At 39.0% G+C, this 27,938-nt stretch overlaps 1 protein-coding gene across 3 annotated transcripts; it reads right to left on the bottom strand.

Annotated features, from left to right (window-relative positions):
• Positions 1–60: 60 nt before the first annotated feature.
• On the bottom strand, positions 61–20,718 carry ankrd55 (ankyrin repeat domain 55). 3 transcript variants are annotated; one of them, XM_084105192.1, is made up of 11 exons: positions 20,102–20,366; positions 19,150–19,269; positions 15,513–15,643; positions 13,407–13,516; positions 12,542–12,602; positions 10,801–10,929; positions 10,092–10,276; positions 7,832–7,999; positions 3,536–4,197; positions 2,697–2,786; positions 61–591 (listed from the first exon to the last, which is right to left on the bottom strand). In XM_084105192.1, exons 1-11 carry the CDS (start codon positions 20,139–20,141, stop codon positions 320–322), a joined length of 1,968 nt encoding a protein of 655 aa, XP_083961318.1. In that variant the 5' UTR covers positions 20,142–20,366; the 3' UTR covers positions 61–319. The 3 variants fall into 3 exon arrangements, with proteins under 3 accessions (XP_083961318.1, XP_083961320.1, XP_083961319.1); XM_084105193.1 differs by lacking the exon at positions 2,697–2,786 and having other exon boundaries at positions 72–571; XM_084105194.1 differs by lacking the exons at positions 15,513–15,643; positions 19,150–19,269; positions 20,102–20,366 and adding an exon at positions 20,583–20,718.
• Between the last annotated feature and the right edge of the window lie 7,220 nt (positions 20,719–27,938).

The raw sequence follows: 27,938 nt of genomic DNA, 5'->3' as shown, positions 1-27,938 counted from the left end.
GACTTTTATCTTTTGGCTGGACAGAGTATTATTTAGTAAGTTATTGCTATCCGATACTTCAACAATTTCCTTTATTAATAAGAACAGTAAACGATAAGCTTAAAGTATCTTTAAATGTTACAGTTAAAAGTTCAACCATATGCATACCATAGAAAAAGATCATAGTTGTAAAATTGTATGAAAAAATAGCCTGTTGTTAAGTAACTTTATCAAACAGTGATTCTTCAGTGTCTTCATGATTGAAATGAATCCAGATGACCATGAAAAGCTGTACAGAATTACAGTTTTCAATTGGTCGCTCATTTCAGGCAGATTTCCATCAGTTTCTGCTGTCGGAGTGATTCTGCGGCCTCTGGGACGCGAGAGGAGATGGGCTGCGTTTTCTCTGCGGAGGAATGGCTGGAAGAACTTGAATGTTGCGTAAAGGTTCTCCTGTCAGTGGAGTCGGGAAGGAGCCGAGCGACTGGCTTTGGGGAATGCCGGATCGGTGCAGTTTGGATGCAAACGGGGGTGGAAGTACAGTCAGACTCGCTCCTAGAGAGGATTTGGACTTCTTCACTCCCTGGGAGACCTGGTCAGGTGGTAAAGAAACTGTGGATGACATGAAAGCTGGGTTTGTTAAACTGAATATTTGATTGGTTCCAATGTACAGTTGTAATCGAAATTATTCAACCCCCATTGCAAATCAGGTTTATTGGCAAAATTTACAGACATTCAGCTGTTTGCAATGAACAAATTAAACAAAAGTAATTGAAATAGCTCAACACAACAAATGTTTCAAGTGGATTCCTCAAATTCAACTGAAAATGCAACTTTTAATGACTTCTGCAGTCTCAAAATGATTCACCACCTGAATAGAATCCCTCACAACAGCACACATCTGCAAAACAGGTCTCAAGCACACCTGATGCAACTAATCAAGGGCTTCATTAGTGTCACCAGGTGTGCTTGAGCTAGAACACACAAAATATCTCAACTGGCTAGGTTTGTTGTCACGTTTGACTGCATGTTAGAAATATGAAATATGAAGTCAATAGAATGGTCCAAAAAGTTAAGAGAAGATATCATTGCCCTTCACAAACAAGGAACAGAATACAGAAAGATAGCGAAGACACTAAATGTTCCAAGAGACACCGCTGGAAGCATAGTTCGCAAGTTCAAAGTTAAAGGAACAGTGTTTACACTACCTGGACGAGGCAGAAAAAGGAAGCTATCGACGGCTGCAACCAGATTTCTGAAAAACCCTCGAGTGACAGCAAAAGACCTTCAGCAAGACTTGGTGGCAATAGGCACTGAGGTTTCAGCTTTCACAGTGAGGCGTTTACTAAACGCATGCCAGAACTCCAAGACGTACACCACTACTGACCCAAAAGCACAAGAAAAGTGCTCAAAATCATATAAATGAGCCACATAAGTTTTGGGAGTCTGTTCTGTGGAGCGATGAAACAAAACTGGAACTTTTCAGCCCTATGGATCAGCGGTATGACTGGAGGAAGAAGAATGAAGCAAATGCTGAAAATAACACTCTGCCTACAGTTCAGCATGGTGTGGCTCGTGATGCTCTGCGACTGCATTACATCCTCTGGCACTGGAAACCTGCAGCGTGTGGAAGGCAAGATGGATTCACTGAAGTATCATGCCGTCAGTGAGGAAGCTGAAGCTTGGGCGTCATAGGACCTTCCAACAGGACAATGATCCCAAGCATACCTCAAATTCCACCAAGGCTTGGTTGCAGAAGAAGTCCTGGAAGAGTCTACGGTGGCATCACAGTCACCTGACTTAAACCCCATAGAAAACCTCTGGTGAGATTTGAAGAAGCCAGTTGCAGCACGCAAACCCAGAATATTACTGAACTGGAGGCCATTGCTCTTGAGGAATAGGCTAAGATTCCTCAGAGACGCTGAGTGTCTGGTTATACATCTCGTTTGCAGAAGGTCATAACAACAAAAGGGTGTTTTACTAAGTACTAAAGATGCTTGCCTTGGTTGAATCATTTTGACACCGCAGAAGTCATTAAAAGTTGAATTTTTTCACTCACCACTTGAAACATTTGTTGTGTCGAGCTATTTCAATTACTTTTGTTTGATTTGTTCATTGCAAACAGCTGAAAATTTTGCCATTAACACTGATTTGCATTGGTGATTGAATAATTTTGATTACAACTGTATGCTTTTCATGCAGGGAAGATCGGGAAGTGTTTAACACATTTTGTTTAAACTTCATCAAATATGGACTATTGTAATAATTAAACATCAAACGGCAAAAAAGCAAATATCTGGTAAACATGGAATAAATATAATCAACATAGGCGAATTAGGCTCTCTCTCAATTGTTGCAAATGTAGCCCTATATACTGTTGCATTCTCTGCAGTCTTTCTGGGGTTAAATGAAGTAAGATGATATTTTTATATTTTTATTTCAAACATTTAGATGAAAAACTTGTGTGGATGTTAACCAGATGTTTTACTTTCAAACCAAATTTTACTTTTTTACTTCGAAATTGTTTGTTGTCACAAATCTTTAACATTTTTACACAGAGAATTTTTCTGTGCAAATTATGTGTCTATCTACTGTAGATTTCTGAACAAACCAATAAAAATGCAATAATCTAATAATTCTGTTTTTCTTTAGCATCATGAACAGGGTATTGCATGAACCATGAAAATATGACATTAGGACACAAGGATTAGGCTTACATCTGTGAGTGCAGTGGTCACGGATGGGAGCAAGACTGTTTCGTGTGAGAGCAGTTTCTCTAACCCTCAGAGGGAAAAGATGATTTTGAGCTGTTTAGAGGAGAAAACACACACAAAAAAACTGCAGAAATTCTGCAAGTGTACATTTTATAGACTAATTCACTGTTTTATATCACTGTTTTATTATTCACTTGACAACTTGAAATCTTGAAAATTAAAACTTATTAAAAGATTGTTTCATACGATAAAACATGCATGTAACTTAAAACTATAAAAATGTTAATTACATAAAAGGCCACTTAAAGAGAGTTCACTTATGCTTAACACTTTTAAAAGTGCACTTTGAAATAGTCAAATTAAAAGTTTACTTTAAAGCACATTTTATATTATTATAATTATTTTTCCTGCTTTATAGAAGTATTTTTATGTGTTTACTAACATACTAAAGCACATGTAAAGTACTTGATTATAATTTGTAGTGTGTTGTTCAGTATTACACAGTTAATATATTTTAAAATGTACTAAATTGCAACTTCATCATTACAAATATGTACAGTAATGACACATATATATTTAAACATATTAGATCAAATGTACAGTTATAAATGTACAGTCACACTTAAGTAGGAGTGCATATATATTACGTAATAAGTACTCTTTAAAAAGTATGTGTAAGGGGCAAGGCAAGCCCAAATTAGGGAAAGTCTGCCAAATGTCTAAAAACTAGGAAATATTTGCAGCTTTCAAAACGTAAATGATTTTTAAATAAATAAACTAAAAGAGTCCAAAATGTTCACCTAACTGAAGAATCATCTAACTACCAATATGGAATATCTTACCTTGGTCATTTCTTTGTATGTATGGTGAGTGATTTGAGCACAGCACATCTAAAGGGCTTGAAGATCCCTGCAGCAGCTTATCAAGCAGTCGTTCAGATGGAGTCGAGATCCAGGCTTTGTGAGTCAGTATCTGACTGGATTCAGTCTTCCATGCAAGTCCCACAGCTTTTTCATCTTTATTTTTACCATCAAACAGGTCATGCTCGCTCTTGCTCTTCTGCGACCTGTGCGCTAAATGTCCTCCCGCGTGACCTCCGCCGGTCCTGTGGGCCAAAGCCTGAGAGTCAGCCAGCAAAGACTTACCGAGAGTGATTGGAGGAAGACTCTGTGTGCGTATGGGTGGGAGACTTAGCAAGTCTTTGCTGGATGTGTCCTCAATGAGGTGGGCTTTCTCAGACTCGTTATTTCGCTTTCTGACAGTAGAGCTGTTTTCACTCTCATCTCTGTCTAACGGCTCAACAACACAATCGAACATTGTGATGATGTCGTCCACCTCAGACGTCTCTTCTTTGAGCTGGCATTCTTGACTCAAGTCTGTATGCTGAGAAGGATGCAGGTCTTTCTTCTTCTTGCAGAAGATGTGATTTAGCATGCGGAATTTCCCCTCCTTGCGCATAGAAGAGTCACTGTTTTGGGCATGCAGTGGCCTTGCTGAGTCAGACCTGAGAAAAAATATGGCCATCAATAGTTTAGTTCATAAATACTTATGAAACTCTTCCTGCATTTTACATCTGAATGATACTAGAACAAAGTATGGTTTGCAGTTTGTGTGTGTGTGTTCACTATTCACTAGTGTGTGCACTAACTTGGATGGGTTTAATGTAGAGGACAAATTGCCTTCACGTGTCACTTTTAGTTGTATATTTCTTATTATGCTGCATATTTCATGAGAAATAAACAAACAAAAAAGTGTTGACTGCACTATATCATTGAACTGTATTAACTGTCCCTCAAGAGGCAATCCAGGCATGTCAATATATCTATGACCCCTTTTCTTTCATATATTTAAGTATCAGTAAACACTGATCAGATCCACAACATTAAATCCACCAGCGTATAATATTGTGTCGAGGCATGGACTCTGAAGGCGTCCTGTGGTTTCTGGCACCTAAACATTAGCAGCAGATCCTTCAACTCCTGCAAGCTGCGAGGCTGATCCTCCATGGATTGGATTTATGGATTCAGAAAATCCCATAGATACTCAATCGATTGAGATCTGGGGAATATGGAGGCCAAGGCAACACCTTGAACTCTTTGTCATGTTCCTAAAATCATTCCCAAACCATTTTTATATTTTTATCCTTATCCTGCTAAAAGAGGGCACAGTCATCAGGGAACACCGTTGCCATGAAGGGGTGTACATGGTCTACAACAATCTTTAGGTAGGTGGTACGTGTCAAAGTAACATCCAGATGATTACCAGCAATGTTTATGTCTACAGCATAACACTGGCTCCGCCGACCTGCCGTCTACCCATAGTGCATCTCTTCCCCTGGTAAAATGTGTACACACCTGGCCATCCACCTGATCTAAAAAAAACATGATCAGACCAGGTAACCTTCTTCCGTTGCTCCATGGTCCAGTTCTGGCGCTCACATGCCCATTGAATGTGCTTTCGGCAGTGGACAGGGTTCAACATGACACTCTCTGACCGGTCTGTGTGTTCTGACACCTTTCTATCATTGGCAGCATTACGTTTTTCAGCAATTTGGGTTAATCTTCTGTGTGATCGGACCAGATGGGCTAGCCATTGCTCCACACGTGCATCAATAAGCCTTGAGCACCCATGACCAGTTGTCTTTCCTTCTACCACTTTTGTTAAGTACGACTAACCATTGCATACCGGCTACTCTGCGATAGGACAAGGAGTTTTATTGACGCTTCATGGGTTCAGGAAAGGGGGCTTCCGCTTCAGGTTTTGACTGCCCCACTTACAGCTCATGCACTAAATGCTCATCCATTGGCCATTGTCTCACAGGTCGCTGCTCCATTGAGTCTCACAAATGACAAGCACACTGAGGAACTGGTGTTTTATGTGTTGGACTCCACATTCACTTCTATAGTTGAAGGTAATCCTTGGCTATCCCTCCATAACCTCCACATCAACTGGGCAAAGAATTTCGCCAACAATTTGCCATCTTTATCAGTCTCAGGTAGCCAGCATTATCCATAAGTCATCTTCTCTGGTGGGGGCGGGTTTCTTTTTTGAGAAGAAGAAGGGCGGCTCCTCGCGGCCCTGAGCTGATTATTGGGGACTCAATGACAATGCAGGACTGAACCATTAAAAACCATTAAAACCTCATATTTCATCAGCCTTCAAGATCTTGCAGTGGGCATGGTAATTCATGAAACTGCACTTTCACAATGCTTACGATCTGGTCTTGATTACGGAGGGCAAAACATTTTAATATTGTATTTAACACCTCCACAGGGATTATAAATATGGCTTTGGCTTTGATAACTTTGGTTTCACTTTATTTTGATGGTCCCTTTTGAACATTCTGTTGACATAGAATGTCAAATACATGTGAACTAACTCTCAATAGAGTATTAGTAGACTTTCTGCTTAATATCTGCTAACACTTTATTTTGATGCTCCTCAACAGACATCAGTAACTTTGCAAGAACATATCAACTTATTCTAACCCTAACAGTCTACTAATACTTTAATGAGAGTTATACATGTAGGCGCGACATTACTTATAGTCAACAGAATGTGTTAAAAGGACCATCAAAATAAAGTGAAACCATAACTTTTATCGTCGCTTTATTAGACATGATAACCACCAGTTTCCTTCCAGTGGTCTTAAGGCACATTTACTTTGGCCCCGGACCGGTCTTGAGGACTACCGAGTCTGTAAGGCAGTTAATTGTAGAAGTGGATGCGTTAGAGGTAGGAGTTGGGCCGGTTTTCCGAGTTTCCTGGAGGATGGTAAGGTCACCAATGCCCCTACTTCTCCCAATGCCTGTCTCCCCAGTAAGGCTGTCAAATAAAAATTCTAATTTTGAATATTCGTCAAATAAAAAAATTTAAACAATACAAAAAATTTGCATTCAAATTTTCGGTGTGTCGAGAAGCACGAGACATGATGATGACGTAACTCAAGCGGTTTATGTTAGCTTATGTTAGCTTATTTAGTGCAGTGCGGCTGCGAAAAATGGCGGGAAAAGGCTTCCTGCTGACGAAAGCCCTCTCAAGTATTGCGCAGCTGGCAAAGACATACTTGACCCTACCTGCCACATCGGTTAGAGCACTCACTGCAGATCAAGTTGAGCGTCTGGTGTTTTTGATGAACGATATGTAGATGTAGTGAGTGGAAGTGGACTGTTTCTGAATGGCAGTTTGCTATTTTGTGTTCATGTAGTACATTACAATGTCTGTTGAAGCGTGTTTTCTCAGGTTACTGATGCACTTACACAGTTTTATGCACTTTTGTTGCCTAATTTTCCTTGCATGCACATTGAAATTACATTTTATTTAAGAACAATTGTTTGAAAGGTTAATGCACTTTAAAAAGCTAATGTCATTTCATTTCAATAAAAGAATGCAGTGCTTGATTTGGCTTATATTTGCTTATTGCGCTCGCTTGCGCCCTCTTGTGGGCATAGGACTAACATTAAGTATTGCCTTTAGAATTCGAGTATAATTCAAATTTTGCTAATATTTAAGAAAGAAATTAAAATTTAGCTTTTCAGCCATTTTGAAATTGGCTTTTCAAAGAGCTTTTCTTTGGGCACTTTGACTTGTGTTGTATTATCGTCCGGCTGCAAAAATACCAATCCAGATTCTCTCTCCCACTTCCTGATACCATTTTGCCTTGTGTGGTGGGAGCCGTCCTCTGTCCCGCCCTGCTCTCGCTCTCCAGCTCTGCCCGGTATTCAGAGTGCTCTCCCTGGTTATGACACACTGCCATTCTCTTGATGTCTTAATGGACTATTCTCTTGGCTCTCAGTTGTTTATCAGAATCCCATTCCTCTCCGCCAACCTCCGGCTTTGTTTCGTTCTCTCTGCCTGGGGATCTGCCTTCTGTGCGCGTTTGCCTAACTTTTCAATAAACTATTGGGGGAAGTTTTGCTAAATAGTTTCACCAAAATTCCTCAACAGCAGTGTGAAACTACAGCGGTTATTGATGCTAATGGGGGGAGGAGGGAGGGGGCAGTTATTGACACTATAAGGGGGCATTGCTTCCTTTAAAAAGTCACAGATATGTCAGTATGTACTCAACATTTTTTTTTTTTTTTTTTTATTGCCAACAAAATAGAACAACATTTAAACAAAAAAACAAAATGACAAACCTGTTTTCAGTGGAGAGGAGCTTGATGCATGCAGTATGACCACAGTACATGGCGTATGTGAGTGGCGTATTCTCGTTAATATCTCGAGGGTTGGGCTCCACTCCCAGCTCCAACAATACCTGCACACAGTCATCTTTACCTGCCGCGGCGGCCCAGTGGAGTGGGGTCCTGACACAAAAACAGAAATCATGCTGTATGATAATAAAGAACATGGCGGTTGGGCTCATGGTTAAGAATGTGACATCATTATGATAAGTACACTCAGGAGCTGCAGCTGTTACCCATCAGTAATGTGCTCTAAAAGTGAAGTATTATCAACTAAGTATACTGCAAGTAACTTTGAAAAAAGTGTTCAGATGTAAAAATGCACTATTCTTACAAATTTTTAGGTTCATTTTAAAGGGCTCCCATAATTAAATTCCTTTAGTGTGTAATGTTGCTTTTTGAGCAGGAAAAAGCTCTGCAAAGTTCAAAAGAACAAAGTCTCCTCCCGCGGAAGTTATTCTGTATATCAGTAACTGTTTCTGAACTCCCTGAAACGCCTCCATTGTAGTCTTGAGATTTCGTCTGGGAACGAACACGTCACAATATTCCTCATTTAAATAATTCCTGCCCAAGGCATACGCAGAATAAAGGGGCGGGGCCTGGTTCAGTTAATTAGTAGTGTGTTCAAACCGGCGGTTATGGTAAGGGGCGGGACATTTCCCAAACACGCTCGAAGCTCTTGACCAATCACAACACACTGATCCAGCCGACCAATCAGAGCACAGTGTGCTTTTCAGAAGGAGGGGCTTCATAGAGACAAGAACTAAACAGGGGTGCGTTTCCCAAAAGCATCGTTAGCCAACTATGGTCGCAAGTTCTGTCGTTATCAGCATAGTTCAACCAATCTGTGTTTCCCGAAACTATAGTTCTAATGAACATTCGCAAACAGCATCACAAAGTTGTGTGTTTGGAACGACAGCTCTCGACCTGTGGTTAGAAGCAGAGTTTATAGTTCGCATGACGTGGACTCAATAAATCCTTATCTTGAGTCAAATAAGCAAGCTGACATTCAGTACAACCTGTATCTTTTATTTAGAATACATACAAATGTCATTTACGTCTTTTAGTTTCTCAAAAGATTAAAATAGCCGTTTTTGAAGAGTGCGCATGTGCGAACGTGCTCTAGAGTCTAGAGCGTAAGAACGAGCCGATGATTGAATCTGGAAATAAATCAAAATAACTGAGAAAAATGAGAAACAGTCCTCAGGTGCCATGTCTGAAATTTATAGCAAAACATCTAGCATTAATTCGATCTCAAACGATTTATTAAAAGTAGTTATTACTCCACCACCTGAGTGACATCATTAACCAATGTGGTTGAATGACCAATTCGCGAAAATATGGTTTCGGGAAACAGTCACAACTATATAGTTGATTTCTTCAACGATGCTTCGTACTATGGTAGTGAAACGCAGCCCAGAGCGTTACTGACAGCCTGGGAAGAGACGAGCTGCAACAAAGTCAAATATGTATAAGCATTCAAGCATAGACCCCAGAAACAAAATCAAGACTTTGAAAATGCAGCAGCGCGATTTCTGAAAGGATGTAAAGGAAGACCTACAATGGCTGCCAGTTAATTATAGAATCAAGTTTAAAATCCTATTGCTTGTCTATAAACCTTTACATAATCAAACGCCAAGCTATCTGTCTAATTTACCCTTTAATCCCTCATGAAGCCTAAGATCTGAAGATCAAAACTTAGGGAACACTTTAGGGAACAGCCTTCCAAACCACATTAGGGCTGCTTCTACTTTATCTGCATTCGAATCTAGTCTTAAAACACATCTCTTTTTGTTGGCTTTTAATACATTGTAATGTCTTGTTTTATCTGTTGTCTTATGGTCTTTTTATTTTGTGTTGTACAGCACTCTGGTCAGCCTTGCTGCTGTTATTAAATGTGCTTTAGAAATAAACTGAAATGAAATGAACTGAAAAAGGGCATAATATGTCCCCTTTAAGAATTTTGACATTTTAATCAAATTTCTGCCACAATGCTTCTATGATGATACTAGAGTTTCATTCTGCCCCATCACAAATAAAAGTGACATGATGTCCTCCAAACCAATGGCAAAAATTCTCTGTTAAACACTCCTTCTAGCAAAACCAAGTTTTGTCTTAGTTGTTCCTATGGTGAGCAAGATAGCACTTGAACGCAGACATGCCTAAAAACTCATGTGACTCTCCACTCACACATCACACAACACGTTTACTGTACCGTTCATCCACGTCTAAAGCTTGCAAGTTGGTCTCGGGAATTCGAGACAGTTCATAGATGATGTCGCTGAATCCTGCAGCGGCGGCGATGTGAACGCAGGTCTTCCCATTCTCGTCATCATAATTGATCACAGAGGAGCCCAGATTATGGTCAAGAATGAGGGAACACATTAACTGGCTGCCAGTCTGCCACATAGTTATAAAACAATGAGACATGTAAATTAATAATCAACTTGCATGTATAAAATGTACATATAAAACATTGTTTACAATGAATTTTTAAGAGATAAATAGTATTAAATTGCATGATGAAACTTTAAATTTTTCTACCTTACAAGGAAATGAAATTTCTGATATTACAATTGAAGAGTTCAGATGCAAAAGCCTCTAAGTGCCATCTGAAATTTTCTTCTAGAATGATCATTTTTATCAAGCTCGTATATTTAAGTTCAATAATTTCACTTAAATGGCAATACAAATTACCTATTAATTGTCATTTAAGTGAAATTACTGAACTTAAATATACAAGCTTTATAAAAATTATCATTATAGAAGAAAATTTCAGATGGCACTTAGAAGCTTTTGCATCTGAACTCTTCAATTAAAAATATATTATGTATAAATATAGATCTCAGTACATTATTTATAACATAGAGTATTAATTAGTTTGCTATAATATACCATTACAATGTTATGTTTATGATTTGTACCTGCACAGCCCAGTGGAGCGCTGTTTTAAAGTCTTTGTCCACGAGTGTCGGGTCGGCTCCTTTCTGCAGCAGGGCCTGCACATGCTCCGGTCGGTTGTGGAAAGAAGCCCAGTGAAGAGCTGTCATTCCCTGCGCAGCAACAATCAGAGCGTTACACGGGTTACACAAGCGCTCATGGCTGTTCATTTATAGTAGCAAATGGAGCATGAGTTGTTCAAAATTAATCGGATCAGATTGGATCATTCTGCATTCTGGAAATCAGATTAGATCACAAAATCCAATCTTGGTTTTGATCTGGATCAAATCATCGGTTTGTGTTGTTCAAAACTCTTTAGTAAGATCGGGATACCTTTGATCCAAAAAACAACAACATCAGGATTATACTGATCCCAGCAGAAAGGTGGATTTCAGGAACAAAAATTTAATAAAACTTTAAAACTGGTCAAAAAATACAACATTTGAATAATGTAATATATATATACACACACACATTGTTTTATTTTGCTCTTGATTATTTTAACTGTTGAAGTAATAAATTAGAAGTAGACATTAGGGTACATATTAAGCCTTTCAGTAACCTAACTGTAAAGTAGAAAAAGAGATTTTGGCACCATAAAATAATCCCCAAACAGCTATAAATATCAAACAAAAAAATTATATTTAATTTAAAGTGTTCTTTTTTTTTCATCACTTTTCTGAAAAGCATTGAAATATGTAAGTGTGTATCTGGATCAAGGTGATCCAATCCAATTTTGCTTTGAAAAACCGTCACAAAAGTAAAATGGATAATCTGATCCTGGATAGCAAAATTTCCAAATCCAGATTATTCTGATCCAGATTAAACTTTTTGAACAACTGGGCCCAGATGTCAATGACAAAAATACAACAACCCTACTGTTATCTAAAGGCCAAAATGACAGTACAGTATGATACAATGATGACCATGCTTTTTACAAATAGATGAAAGTGTATGAAAACTTAGAAGTATGACCACAGTGAAAGCAAGCATTTTTTTTGCTGCAAGGGTGACTCTCATCAAATCCCAGCAATATGCATCCAGGTCATCAATATTTGTCACCTTACAATCAAAATAAAGAAATAGAAGCCTATTATAGATGTTAATAGATACACCTATTCCAGAGTGTTTGGGAAATGTCCCACCCCTTACCATAACCGCCAGTTTCAACAAACTACTAACTTACCGATCGTTGTATGACATCAAAGTACCATGAGAGGGATTGGAAAGCATAGAGAGCCGTGTCTGTTCTCTAAATGCTCTTGCGGTATTTTAATATCATACACCAATAGGTCTGAACAACGCCGCTTCAGCCAATATGTTGTCTTTAAAAAGAGACCAAGCTCAAAGCTCAAAGTGTACTTCACCGGTTTGACAGTTTAAGTTGGAAATTTAATTTGCAGGTCCATGCTCAAAAAGGATGCTCATGGTTATAAATGGAGTATAACTACTGCATAAATATAATTTAGTACCATAAAATCCTCTAAAAATACCAAATATTAAATACAAAAAACATTATTGAACTAAAATATAGTACATTAATTTCTTTGAAATAAAAAAAAGTATTCAGCCATTTTTGACTGCCACGATAGAGACACCAGAGGGTTAAGTGTTCTTAATTATGTTTTAAAAAGTGTTATTAAAGTATATTACCTGCAATTAGTTTTTTTAAATAATATATATTTTTAAGATTTGAAGTACACTAGTCATAGTGCTGTGACTCACCTCATTGTCTTGATGATTGATTTCACACAGTGTTGACTGCTGTAGCAGCACAGCCAAGAGCCTTCAACAAACAAACAAAGCATGTTTATAACTCCACAAATAAACCATTTTAATTCCGTCATAGAATGCGAACCAGATAATCAATGAAATCGCTGATAATCGCAGATCAACCTGATTTTCTAAGATGATTTGGATGGTGGTTGGGAGGGGTTGAAAATTAAAAGTGACTGGTGACATCAGCTGAAATCGAGCATTCATTTCAGAGGCAGAGCACATTATTCTCACGATGCATGCAGTTTAAAATCCCAAAAACTATGTGTGACGCAGACAGAACGATAAAGATACTTTTAACTGAACACCAAGACCAATAAACAATGCACATTAAAGATTGACAGTGCAGAACAATGACAGCTGATTAAATACACAATAAATGATAATCAATGGAACCAGGAACAGGTGTGAACTAATCAGAAACCATGACAACCAACAATCAACAAGAACTGGAAGTGAAAACTATAAACAGAACATGACAATGAAATACATTTTTCCACCTTTTTATTCAGAATAACGTGCACTGATGAATCAAGGAATGTATATTAAGAAAATACATTTTTGGTTTCATGTTGACTTTAACAACATAACTTATTATCTTGCCTTAAATCATTATTTCCAGTACGTTATCTACTGATGGATGTTTATAACAAGAACATAATAAAAAAGAGGTTTTGGTTGGCTGAGATTTGATTTCCTCCTACCATCTCTTCATCTTGTCAAATGCACAGCAAGTAATTTTACTGTACTACTCACTACCTCTTGTTTCATTAACCTATTTGCAATAACAACTTCTGTTTATTTTCCTTGTTACCTAAAGTCAGTTTCAGCAGTAGCAGCATGAATTGGCAAGCGTCCGTTCTTATCGGGAATGTTCTGCTTTGCCCCGTTCCGGAGCAAACACACACAGCCTTCCAGCCAACCCTGCAGAAGTTAAAACAACAGATTACAGTACAAGTCATACACAACAATAAGCAACCATTTCATGCAGTCAAAGAAATGAAGGTCACTGCAACTTTGTACATGACAGCTCATAAACATGCTGAAGAATCATTCACTGACAACAGCGCACACAAACAAGGCAAAAATGTGCATTTTTAAAGAGGACCTATTACGTTTTTTTCCATGTTCATCTTTCTTTAGTCTGTGTAATGTTGCTGTTTGAGCATGAAAAAGCTATGTTAAATTCTAAAGCACAAAGTCCCTCCCGCGGGAGTTCTTCTCTATATCAGTAACTGTTTCTGAACTCTAACGCTCAATTGTAGTCTTGAGTTTCTTCCGGGAACGAACACGTCACAATATTCCTCATTTAAATAATTAATACGCAGAATAAAGGGGTGGGGCCTGGTTGAGTGAGTTAGTAGTCAGTGTGTTGAAACTGGCGGTTATGTAAGGGGCGGGACATTTCCCAAACACACTCAAAGTGACCAATCACAACACACTGCTCCAGTCGACCAATCAGAGCACAGTGTGCTTTTCAGAAGGAGGGGCTTCATAGAGACAGGAACTAAACAGGGGCGCATTTCACGTACAATGACGTTATTCGCTGCTTAATTACCATAGTACGAAGCAACGCTGAAGAATTCACTAGATAGTCACAACTGTTTCCCCGAAACTGTATTGTCGCAAATTTGTCGTTCAAGTAATAACGTCTTTTAAAGTCCCGCTGTGGTGAAAATCAATCGCTGGATTCGCTGGATTCCATCACTCCTGCAAACCGCTGATCAACACATTTGGTTACACATTTCCTGTCTGGAGTTTTAGCGTTGCTCTGCAAAGTCAACACCCGGATCGTTGGTCTGATTGGTTGAAGGACTATCCAATTGCGTACAGAGTCATCTATGCCCGTTGATCACGCCTCTTGTGCAGTAAAAAATACAGAGCAGAATCCCCAGACTAATGTTCAATCTTAAAAAGTTTGAGCTTGGTCTGGTGATAGCCAGACTAGCAGTGAACCAAAGACAGTCTCAAAAACACGCTTTGAAATCGCTGGTGTTTCTGACGTCACAAACTACCTTGTAACCAATCAGATCAACGTGTGATCGTCAACGAGTGGATCTCTGAGCTGAGTGAGTGAGTGGAGGCGGGGCTTATTTGCATATTCATAGTACCACGCATACTAAATAAGGCAAGGGTGTAGAGTTACATTCAAGCTATTTTAAGACATGAAGAAATTTTTTTCAAAGAAAAAACTTTTAAATATGTCATTTTGGTGATCAAAGATGAGTTTTAAAAGATAAAATTATTGACTACAGGGGGACTTTAATGAATCTGTTTGAGATTGAATTAATACTATATTTTTTTGCTATAAATTATGGATATGGCATCTGAAGACTATTTCTAATTTTGCTTTATTTCCAGGTTCAATCATAGGCTCGTTCTTATGTACTAGAGCACATTCGCACATGCTCACTCTTCAAAAATGCAGCTTTAAATCTCTTGACAAACTAAAAGACATAAATGGCATTTGTATGTATTAGAAATAAAAGATATAGATTGTACTGAATGTCAGCTTGCTTATTTGGCTCAAGATAAGGATTTATTAAGTCCACGTCATGCAAACAAGAAACTCTGCTTCTAACCACAGGTCGAGATCTGCCGTTCCAAACACACATCTGTGTGATGCTGCTTGCGAATATTCGTTATAACTATAGTTTCGGGAAACACTGACTCGCTGAACTATGCTGATAACGACGGAACATATTTGGCAACAACGCTTTCAGGAAACACATCCCAGAGCGTTACTGACAGACTGGGAAGAGAGGAGCTGCAACAATGCCAGACATGGGGAAAATAATGTGTTTTTTGAACATTCAAGCATGAAAACATTCTAGTAGAGCCTAAAAACAAAATCAAAACTTTGTAAAAGAGCATAATATGGCCTCGTTAAAGGAAGTGGATCCTGAGGGTGTTTCCGTACAAGGTATGTGGCTAGAGAGAGGGAGGTCCGTCCACAGGCGTCTTGTGTATTGATAGAAGCTCCCATCTTCAGCAGCAGTTTGACCGTATCCAGCTGTCTCCCAGACACAGCGTGCATCAGCGGCGTGGAGCCTGTCGTCAGAAACACAGACCTTAACAGCAGTTCTCATCAAAACTTCAATGTAGGTTAGCCCTACTGTAATCTGTTTAGATTTCTTTATTTCTTTATTTCAGACTCAAAAAGGTCCATAAAAAAACATATAAAAGAGACAGACAGACAAATAAAAACAAAGGATTACTATAATCCATATAAACAATTTCTCCAGTGCCTCCAAAGAAGCGAGCTGTACCTAGTACTGCTCTGGTCAGGCCATATAAAAACAATTATAATTTCATTTTGCGAGTCCATGAGTCTCATCATAAATTTATAAACAACATTTCTTATTACAGCATTTGGTGTGGTCACATCATTCTGCACAAATAACTGGCTGGCACTGGTCCAGCGAGGGACTTTCAAAAGAATCCTAAGAGCATCATTGTATGCTACTTGTAACTTGTGAAATACAGCTTTTGTGTAGCAACACCACAGGTGGGCAGTGTAGAGTGGTGTGCAGTAGGCTTTAAACAAGACTATTTTTACATTTTCTGTACACATTCCAAATTTCCGTGCCAGCATATTAGCTTGTGCATACAATTTACAGTACTGCCTCTGGATGTCATCATTATCAGAGAGGTCACTCCTTATTATGTGACCGAGGTACTTCACTTTTTCCACAACTGCCAGATCCCCTCCTGACAAATGAAACATGGGAAATACAGCCTTACGCTGCTCTCTAGTCCTCACAATCATCACAACAGTCTTTTTCGGGTTAAACTTGATGTCATATCGTTCACCATATTCAGTACACACATCAAGCAATTGCTGGAGGCCTGCAGAGCAGGGTGACATAATGACCAGGTCATCAGCATAAAGTAGATGGTTTAATAGTCTTTCCCCTATCATGCAGCCGGTCTTACAGTTTTTTAATGTTCGGGAGAGATCATCCATGTAAAGGTTAAAAAGCATGGGTGACAGGATCCCACCCTGCCTCACCCCATTAGTCACAGAAAAAGGTCTTGATATCACACTACCCCATCTAACCTGCATTGTTTGATGTGTGTACCAAAAACCTAGGATCTGGATTAGGTAGGGAGGAACCCCTCGCTGTTGCAGTTTTTCAAACAGTTTGCCATGGTTGATGCGGTCAAACGCTTTGGAGGCATCCAAGAAGCACAGAAACACAGAGGAGTTCTGCCCTCTGTACTTCCTCACAGCCTCTTTCATGGCATAGATGCACATGTTTATGATGGTGGATTATTTCTGTCTCAGAAATATTTGTGACTGATTGTATGACAATGATCAGAGGTTTTCAAATTCTGAGTGATGAATGCTCTCATGAAATATTTTTTCCTAATTAGGGTTGTGGGTGGGTGTCCTGCCAGCTCAATCACGTATTTCTAAATACTGCACAAATGTAAAAGCACAGCTCTCCTCAACATTCTGCTTAATTTGACGTATGTCATGTGAGCAGCATTAACAAATTATGCATCAAAGTTCAATACTTAGGCTGAGGGGTTTGTTCAAATTGGTAACCCTAACTATGAGCAACATGATAGTTGCCTTGTCAAACACCACCAATAACACAATCACAATGGTCAACTTGCATCTGAAATACCACAGCCTTTAGTTTCAGGACAGTGTTGTATCAACCCTTGTGAAAAAATTACACTTTATCATACCTTTACAAGAGAACTTATTACTGTAATAAAAAACTTTCAAATATACACAGTACTCAACTGCATGTTTTCGGACACAACTGCATGTTGGAATTGTAATTAAATGAAAATGTATTATAGTTTACATTTATATTAAACTAGCTTTAGAGTGCTTTTTTGACCTGCTTAAGAGTACATATTCATGTAATTTCATAATTACTTTTGAAAATATTTTTGTAATTTTATATTTGCAATGATGAAGTTGCAATTTAGTAGAAAATGTAATATTGAATAACATAGTTAAATTATAATCAAATACTTTTAATCAAATACATATTTTAGTATGATAGCTAAAGTTTAGTTAGTCAACCCATCAATGCATGACAAAAGATTATTAAAACATAATGATTTAAACATTCAGTTTTACATGGTGTTTGAACATATAAATGTGTGTAAAAAAAAACAGTGTGTATACACAGCCCTCTTATAATGGTAAAAAATCTACTTTTTTAATCCCTATAAATCGTGCAGTGGCTCAGAATAAGCCGTTTGCAGATTCTAGCTTTTGTGACGTCACATTGCTCAGGCTCCGCCCACGACTGCTGACGGACTCCGCCCAATTAGCATAAACCCCGCCCTCAGTGAGCTGTACACAGTCAGCCATGTTTATCTCCTCGCCAGAGTATTTAACAGCAGCATTCACATAAGAAATATAGTCTTATTAAAGCTACTAAAGTTATTCAGTCAAGAGCAGTGAGTGATTTTCTGTTTTTCTTTTGTTTGATTCATATTTACAGTATATATAGCAGTAGGTACTGTATATTACGCTGCCTTCACTTTGATACACAGATCTAATATACACATGCGATTTCTTTACTTGCTGTTTACGTTCACAGACATAACTTTGCATTTAAAGATAAATGCACGAAAACAGCATGTTTTTCCTTCCACTCAAAAATGGGCATTTATAACGGTATAATAAATGATCTGTGGGGCATTTGGAGCTGAAACTTCACGGACACATTCTGCGGACACCTGAGACTTAGATTACATCTTGTCAAAAGGGGCATAATAGGTCATCTTTAAGTACACTTAAGTGGCCTTTTATGTCATTAATATACATGTGTAAAATAATATACTTCTGTACGGTGGCCGAGAGAGCTCAACGCGCTGCAACTGAAGAAAACACATGCAAATAGAAAAACACCTGCAAATTAAGAAAACATCTTCATCAGTTTCACAACACATGTGTGCTCCAAATACTCACAACACAACCAAATACAGAAACGCGCTGCAAATAGGACAGAACACAACGGAAATGTTTCCGGGGAACCCAATAAGTGACGGACCCGACTGGGACGTGCTTACAGCTGTCTACTTTTCTTTTTTTCTTTTTTTTGCAAAACATACAGAGATGACACGTTTATGACATACAACTTTGTATACAATATACAAAATGTATTTACAATATGTTCAATGTCATAAGAATACTAAAAAGAACAATGAGAAACATTTCCGTTGTGTTCTGTCCTATTTGCAGTGCATTTCTGTATTTGTTTGTGTTGTGAACTTTTGCAGCGCGTTTCTGTATTTGGTTGTGTTGTGAGTATTTGGAGCACACATGTGTTGTGAAACTGATGAAGATGTTTTCTTAATTTGCGGGTGTTTTTCTATTTGCATGTGTTTTCTTCAGTTGCAGCGCGTTGAGCTCTCTCGGCCACCGTACTTCTGTGATATAAAAAATACTTTAGTACAATATACTTTTAAGATTTAAGTACCCTACAAGGGCACATTCAATACAATTAAGTGTGCATCTTTTCACAAGGGTAGAACAGTTATCTTGAGTATATGACAGAAGTGCAGTGTGTGGTGTGAGAGAACACCTTCCCCATCGCAGCACTCGAGGATGGAGGGGTCTTCTCGGATGGTGGCGGTCAGCGTGTTGACGTCTCCGTTCGCTGCCGCCTGGTACACCACATTCAGATCAACCTCCTCCGCAGCTTCTGAGAGGGAAACGGATCAAACGGATCACTCAACAACATCTGTTGGGTGCAAATAAAATGCGGTGTACTGACACATTTGAGCTTGAACATTTCAGGACTGAGTTACAGAAGAATAAGGGGAAGTTGTCACACGTACGCTACAATTATATTTCCACTCCAAATAAATCAACAGCTCGAGAGAAGCAGGTGTTTGACGCCACGGGCTTTCCTATTGAAAAGAATTTAGACCTCTCAGATGTTTCTTCTAAAACCACTGAGATTAAAGAGAATGGAGATTTTTTCCATTTCCCTGCAATCAAAAGTAGAGAAATCTCAATATGAATTCAAACGTTTCCCTACAAATTCTTCACAAATAAAATTGTATAGGTCAGTACTCTTACTGTTGTCAACAACTGAAAATTAATTAACTCCTAAGGAGATATGGAGACAACGTTGATGAATATACTGAGAAATCATTACGGCTTTAACAACCACAGCGAAATCCAATCGTGTTCCTTTGAGCTTATGTACAGTATATTGTCTAGGGAGCTTGTTGGGTATATTGCAAAGGAGGATCCGCTGACAGAGACCTCCTCAGACTACAACAGAAACCCCTGGGGTTTCTCATGAAGCTTTTGGATGTTGACCCTCACCCTCATGTTTTACTAACCAACATAATCATAGTCGCCAGTATTCTTCATTCTGGTGGGTTATACCTACACACAAACAGATGGCAAGCTAAACAAATGATGGGCTATGGCAAACCCCACTGATAAGCATTACCATGGCAACACCTTCTTGTTATCAGCTCGTGCGTGTGCGTGTGTGTGTGCGTGTGTGTGCAGTGCTTTACCTTTGTGCTGCTCAAATACGGATGAGGTGTTGAACTCCATAATCAAAAGCAGCTTTCAGAGAAATCCCTCCAGTGCCCACGACATGATGATGTCCCTCGGCTCCTGATTCCAGCACTGTCCGCTTACACACACATCGCGACTCGACCCGCTCGCGTGGAGAACCTCGACGCGACAGCACGGACGCGCAGAAGACGCTGCGGGGACGCGAGAGGCGAGCGCGCGTCTTCAGGTGTCGCAGATGCGCGAGCAGCGGCTCCGTTTGATTTTGCGGGATGTGATGATGGGGGAACACACTGAGCATGTGCAGAAGCCTGCTGGCATCACTAGTGTACATGCGTGTGTGTGTGTGTGTGTGCGTGATCACTTCACAACACGCTGTAGAGACAGGACTGTTGCTGTGTGTTCTTCACTCTAGCAGTTATTCTTTTATTTTAAAGGGTAGTTTATCCAAAAATGAAAACTCTGTCATTAATTACTCACCCTCATGTTGTTCCGTAGACTTTCATTCATCCTCGGAACACAAGATCTTTTTGATGAAATCTGAGCGCTTTCTGTCCCTCCACTGACAGATACGCTTCTACCACTTTCAAGCCCCAGAAAGGTAGTAAACACATCATTAAAGTAATCAATGTGACTCCATAAATATCAACCTCCAACGCGCGCTCACGCTGTTTTCGCGTCATCGCAGCACGCATGCGTCGGGCTCTTGTGAATGGGCATTGGAGATTGATATTTTGTAAATAAAGTGGTAAATTATGTTTGTTTGTTTTTTTTGCACAAATTAAGTACTTACGCTTCATAAATTGAGGTGAAACACCTGTAGTCACATGGATTACTTTAATGAAGTCATACCTTTCTGGGGCTTGAAAGTGGTTGTAGACTGTCAATGGAGGGACAGAAATCTCTCAGATTTCATTAAAAAGATCTTCACTTGTGTTCTGAAGATGAACGAATGTGTTACGGGTTTGGAACGACATGAGGGAGAGTAATTAATGACAGAATTGTCATTTTTGGGTGAACTAACCCTTTAACCAGTGATTCCTTAACCAGCACAACCCAGGCGAACTCAAGCAAGTTCCAGGGGACTAAATATTAATCAACAACTTTTTGTTATACATGTATGCTCATCATCATTTTTTACATTCTTCTGTTCTATTCTGTTGTTCTATATTCTATTATTTTATTATGTCCTATCTTATTTTTTACATTCTTCTGTCACTATTCTATTCTATTGTGTCATTGTAGTAATTTCATGAATTGTCAGGTTTTAATGTCAAGATTAAACCTGTTACGATCTTGTCAAACAGAATCACCAGCACCAGTCCTTCACATATATTTTCATTTCATTCATATGTATCATGCGGCCTGTCGCCATGGGAACCCTCGAGGACATCACGAGAGGCAGTCATTGAGCAGCAGTGAGTCCATGTCCTCACACACTGATTCCAGAGATGAACTCAAATATCTCACGACCTCCACATCACAGTTCTCTGTAGGAATCAGTCACATGTAGAATAAAGGCCGTTTTTGACAGGGTTCCAATTCAATCCAATTGTGATTCTAATTACACTCTGTGACAGTGACGTGACGTCAATGAATAGAATGAAATGTTTCATTCATAACAGCAGCAGCTGCATTCTGCCAGTGGAAGGGGGCGTTCCAGAAGTGCGCGCGCTCGCACCCGTTTGTGTGTGTGTGTTCCTATATTTTTGGGACAAATGTGTACCTAGAAGTGACCAAAACCTCCCTTTTGGGACGTCCTCATTTGTAAATCTGGTAAAAAAAATATATAAAAAAAGTTATTAAAGTTTTTTTTTTACATGTGAAAATGCATTAAGTTTTCTGTGATGGGTAGTTTTAGGGGTAGGGTTAGTGCAAGGGGAGAGAATACAGTTTACGTCTATCGAATGTACCCATTTAGATAGTTAAGTACACGTGTGTGTTGTGTGCGTGTGTGTCTGTGTGTGTGATTTCTTTCAGATTTTTTTTTTCAGATTTTTTTTTTGTGTGTGTGTGTGTGCAGATTTAGTCTGTTTTTTTTTTCTTTCTTTTTTCTGTTTAATATGAAACTAATTTGACCTTGCAGCATCTTGCTACCATTATAATAAGCTAATACAGCTAATCAGGTAACTGGACAAAAAAAAAAAAAAAAGTCAACAAATGAATTCATTACGCAAAGGTTATTGCATTTTAGCTGCCATTTAACGACACCGAACGCTTTAGTAGCGCAGAAACCGCATGATCCCCTTTGGGCCAGCAGCTGGCGCAATACACAAGCAAATAAATATAGGCCAATCATGTCAAATGTCAATAGATGATATATTCTGACATGGCTATGCAGCCGTAAATAAAACGTATTATTCAGAATTGTATTCCCCACATCAGCATTTGTCTGTAGCCTATGTAAATGAGCCCGAGGTTCTTTGCAAAACTCAAGTTGCTTCAACCCGCCTTTATGAGCACACTGGAAGTTTGAGCAATTATGGTGAATAAACATTGTTATATAAACAGATGAAATCAAAGAACACCAGATACAGAAAAATGATGTCATTGTAAAAAAAAAAAAAGAAGAGAAGAGAAGAGAAGAGAAGAGAAGAGAAGAGAAGAGAAGAGAAGAGAAGAGAAGAGAAGAGAAGACTGATATGAACAATCAGTAAACATATAATTTTGCAATTTTTTCATGGAGATACGCTGGCTGAAATACCAGTGAATCTAAAAATCCTAAAAGGGAATAAATAAATAAAAATATTACAAATTGTTTTACAAATCCAACAAAGATCCAATATCACAACTGCTAGGACTAGGTCTTGAATAAACTGTAGATTGTATAAACTGTAAGAATTACACTTTGATGAGTGTGAACAAGGCGCTATTGTGAGCATTTTTTAGCAAACAGTAACTAGAAGTCTTCAACACTGCATAAGTAGGCCTACTGCAAACTGGAAAGAGACTTTGAGACACGTTAATGTTTTTCCCCTTCCTTGTCATATCAAAGGCCCTTTCATCTTTATGAAGTGAATTATTAACACATTCCTCTACAGAGGTGGGGGTCTCTTCATGTGGACGTGTTCCTCTGGGTCTGTACAGTGAGTGGCTCTCTGCCAGGGCCGGTGTCCACTGGCTGCACGTCTGTGCCGGCTGTGGGCAGCCGCTTTTGTTCCTTGGAATTTGAAATGGGAACGTCAGTTGTGTGGGAGATGTCTGGCTTGTCCCAGATGCCAGACGGAGCATGGGTGGGTGTGTTTTAGGGGGATGGGAGCAGCACAGACGCTACAGTGGGTTTACAGTACATGCATTTGTGCACATTCAGTATGTTTTTACAGTAATAGTGGTAAAACTCCATTATGTGATCAAACTTACTGTATATGCCTTTCCCCATTCTCCTGGACATTCATTCCTGTGCCAGAAATATTTACATGATGAGATTCTGAAACTGACTTTCTAAATAATAATAAATAAATAATAAAGATAATAAATGAAAATAGACAACTGTCCCTAGTGACAAAGTACAATTTAGCATACTTTTAAAATGTATACTTTAAAAAAAAAAAAACATTAGAAATGCTAATGCCTTGCCTTGCCTATATAATATACATTTTTATAAAAGAATATGCTTTTGTTCAAACTGAAATTAAAATTAAATATTAAAATATTGAATATTAGATATATTAAATGCAACTAGTTCAACAAAGAGCTACTTAAAAGTAATTTCATAATTATTTAATTTATAGTAAACATTTTTTTTAATGTAATTCATTTCATGGTAAAGTAAAATATACTTTAATGTAATTTCCATTGAAACATGTATGTCATGCATTTAAATATATTGGTAATTATGCATTTGTAGTGATGAAGTTGCAATTTAGTACATTTAAAATATATTAACCCCAAAGGTACCAACAAATAACACACTATACAGTTAAAATGTTAATCAACTCATCAAATTAAGTGTACTTAAAAAAAATGAAATTGCATTTATTCATGTTTTGTCTGGGGTATCATACGCATTTCAAATTATTATTTCGTTTTTAATTTTTTTAATTTTACATAATACAGTATTTTTACAAAATTTGTATCTAATCAGTGCTAATCTGCCTGATTCTTCAAATGTAAAGTATATTTTTAAGCTCTTAAAGGGCCTTGGGGTCTCTCAGATGCAAACCAGAACATGAGAGTTGAACAAGGAAGGAATGTTCCAGTGTTTTGCATCTGACCAGAGTTGTTTTTCAGAAATGCCTTTGATATTCCCTCTCTAAGCATTTTTTTGAAATGGCAGTGCCAGCACCACTGGGACGTTTTTGGATGCACATCACAAAAAAGCTTCCAAAGTGTCTGCCAAGTGAAATGGGGAAAACTCTTGATCAGGAAGTGTGTGGAGGGACGTCCTGCTGGTGGATGTAGCAGCACACATCCTCTTCTCATTAATACACACCCCACTCTTATCTGCACAAGGACATGCACATCCACGGTCACTATATCAGGGGAATGTTTATGCTGTATATGAGTATGTATATGAGTTTCGAATCTGAGGTTGAACAAGAACTTTGATCTCTCAAGTGAATTTGAATTTACCTCACTAACTGTTCAAGTCATATTTCAGGGGGAGTTTCTATCTGCTAATAGAATACTAAATATTCATAGCCAAATTACCTCAGCATTCAGTCTTGGTATGTCTATGCCCATTCAGAGTAACAAGAAATTCTTGTGGTCATTCACAGAACCTCAGTTACCTTTATAACTAGTGTTCTGTTTCATTCCTCCTGACCACCAGAGGCAGTGTGTAAGCACTAGTGGAGGACTCTTACCACATGGTGAGGAACGCCACTCACCTGAAAAAGTCAAGGGCTGCGTTCCATGCCCTTCACTCGCTAACTTCCCTCCGTCTCATTCACTCGGATGTGTGTCATTGCTTACGTTGCATGAGTGCCCACTGGCAGAACCTCTGCAATAGGCTGAACTGGAACGTGCTTAACCCCTTGATCACTTAGAATCCACTATGGGGTTGATTTATTATTTATTTTTTTCCCTTACAAAATTGTTTAATGCAGCTTTCTGTATGTATATAGGTGTGTTTGAGTTGTTTAATTTAAAAAAAAAAAAAAAAAAATATCATAGAGTTATTTGTGGTGGGGTAAATTAAACGCAATATGCACTGACATCACAATCGTGTTGCATTGTGGTATATGGAGCTGCCTGAAGTGTACAAATGTAGTAGACTCACTGGGTGTGTCCATATAAACTTACCTTGGAATTTTGCAAGTGCGTGTCTAAAAGTGGACTGGACTGGACTAGGTTGCTCCTGAAGAACCGCTGAACTGACAGGAAGAAGGATAGCAATGTTGAACTTAGGCCCTGTTTATACCTGGTATTTAGATGTGTTTTGGTCGATCAGATCACAAGTGGATGAGAGAGAAACATTCCCGTGTACACCTGGTGTTTTAATTCGTCTCTTTTGTCCACTTTAGACCATTTCTGTCCTGATTTCTTCAAAGGGGAAGCTCTATGGGTTTTTTCAGATCTTTCAATTTAATGGACAAAATAAGCTTGCACAATTAACATATGAATGCGCCCGGAGACAACGGAAAAACACATGGAGTGCATCAGCTTTCGTTTCTGCTCTGATAACTACAAGACCAGACGAACACTGTGAGTGTGTGTTAGAAATCAGGAATGGTGAGAGAACATTGTGCTTGGTAAAACTTGTGTCTCCAGGTGACAAAGTTTAAATCCCGCTTGGCTAGTGCCCTTCCCATAATCTTTATGCATTAGGTCAGTAGGAGGAGAGTTGGGCGCTGTTTTCGACTACCTCTGGAAGTGGTCAAAAGTGGACAAGCTCAAAACTTTTTAGATCCCGTTTACACCTGTATTAGCCTCGACCACTTGTGATCCGAAAACTCATCTTAATACCAGGTGTAAACAGGGCCTCAGAGAAGCGGATAAAAGTACAGGGAGAAGCCTAAGATGCAGCTGCACAGATATCCGCCATAGAGACTACGATGTATATATAGCCCTATTGGAAAGACAAGAGATTCCTCCTGGCAAAGGCTTTTGAGCTTTCTTGCATGCCATAGTGATCACACAATCCAACTGGATAATCTCTGCTTTGATATTGCGGCCCCTTTCCAGAAACCAACAATTAACGAACAAAAAGCGTATATGTTTGTCTAAGGTGAATGGCAGCAGCCACATAACTCTTAAAGGCTCACACAGGATGCAAGAGGTTATCCTTTGATCTGATCTGATTGAGATTAAAAAGATGCCAAATTGATCAACTGATTTATAAACTGAGGAAGCAGAGCTTTAGGAAGAAAATATGAATTTAGTCGAAGAAAACCTCCAGAATCATCCAGCAACCAATGGATGCATAATTCACTAACAGACAGCACATCAATAACATGCTTAGCGGAAGTGATGGCCAACAACAACAACAACAAAAAACAGTTTTCAAAGCTATCCACTTTATACACTTAAGGCTATATGCAAATGCTCAAATGGTGACAAAGTCAAGTAAAAAAGGTAAATACCACCCAGGAAAATGGGTATGGGTAAAATGGGTAAATGAGTATGAGAACCAAGAGAAGAACAATTAATTGGTACATGATACGCAGAAATGCCCACAACATATACCTTTAATGTGGAGTCTCCTTTGCCCGAATCCAAAAGTTGCTGCAAAAGACTCCAAACTCTTGGAACTTCACAGTCTAATAGGATCCAACTCATGATCCTTGCACTATGAAGAGAATAAAATCCAATGTAGTGCATAGAGCAGATGTGTGGATGCAGCTCTAACACTAGTGATGGTATGACCAACGGCAGGTTCACAATCAGTTAAAAGAAAGTTTTGCACCCAAAGCTGCAGGCAGGCTGGATCCGGGTATCAAACAGCGCCGTCCATCTGTGACAACAAATGCTTCCAGAGCAGAAGCAACCATGACCAATAGTCTCAGACGCATGAGAAACCAAGGCCTGGATGTCTGTTCTCACAAACCACAAGCGACAGTGAGTTGCTCGACCCAGAGGTGAACTGCCTTCAGCAATGCTAGTCGAGGAAGAGATCAAGTGAGAATCTTGTGATTGAAATACAGGGACCTGAGCAACTTTGTGCTACCTTAATGGTTCAGGTTAAACAGTGGTTTTGTCAGACCGAATGAGCACATGACAGCCTGCCAGAACTGGCAAGAAATAATGAAAGGCTGGGAAAACCACACTCAACTCCAGTAGGCTGATGTGGTCCCTGGACTGAACTACACCAATGGCCACAAGCACCCCTGTGATTCCACCCAAGGAGAAAGGCGTTGGTTGTGAGCACCTCTCAATAGGAGCCTTCGCTCCGGAGGAACCTTTTCATCGTTCCTAGAACTATTGGCGTAAGTACCCGGATTTTCTCGTGTTCGCACCACAGGAACTGTGAAAGATTTTAGTTCTAGGAACTTCTTTTGGAGGAACTAATTTACTCCTACTTCAGAGTCGGGTCTAAACCAACATTAGAGGAACTACCAGTGACATTAGTGATGCTGACTGGCCGAACGCACGTGAAACACCAGCACCCGCCATTTAAAAAAAATGGAAAACAGTGATAGATGGGTAATACCTTTATACATACTGTCTACTCTATATGTATAACAGTTCTATCTAGTAACATATTAGACAGGACTGTTATACAGATCGTAAAATAAAGAAGTCAGAGAACGTGAGCTCAGGCTCTGGCGTTCTCAGCCCTGTCAAAATAAAAGTCACAACAACAAGTGCGGCTTACGTCACTTCAGAGTTCCTACTGGCGGTGCGATTGCAACCAGGAAAATGTTCCTAAGGGAACCTTTAGTTCTCAGGGAACTG

The sequence above is a fragment of the Abramis brama genome, assembly GCF_963993115.1.
Source record: "Abramis brama genome assembly, chromosome: 25".
NCBI classification, from domain to species: domain Eukaryota; kingdom Metazoa; phylum Chordata; class Actinopteri; order Cypriniformes; family Leuciscidae; genus Abramis; species Abramis brama.
Note: the sequence above shows the minus strand (reverse complement) of the source record. Positions and strands in the feature narration are given on the sequence as shown.

Bases quoted from the DNA above. Each gene is read 5' to 3' on its own strand.
- ankrd55 (XM_084105192.1), bottom strand. From the start codon at position 20,141: ATGGAGTTCAACACCTCATCCGTATTTGAGCAGCACAAAG. The intron at 8,000-10,091 runs GTACAGTAAACG...TTTTTGTGTCAG, and splicing joins GCTTTAGACGTGGATGAACG to GACCCCACTCCACTGGGCCG. The intron at 4,198-7,831 runs GTTTGTCATTTT...ATTTTTTCTCAG, and splicing joins CTCCTCTCCACTGAAAACAG to GTCTGACTCAGCAAGGCCAC.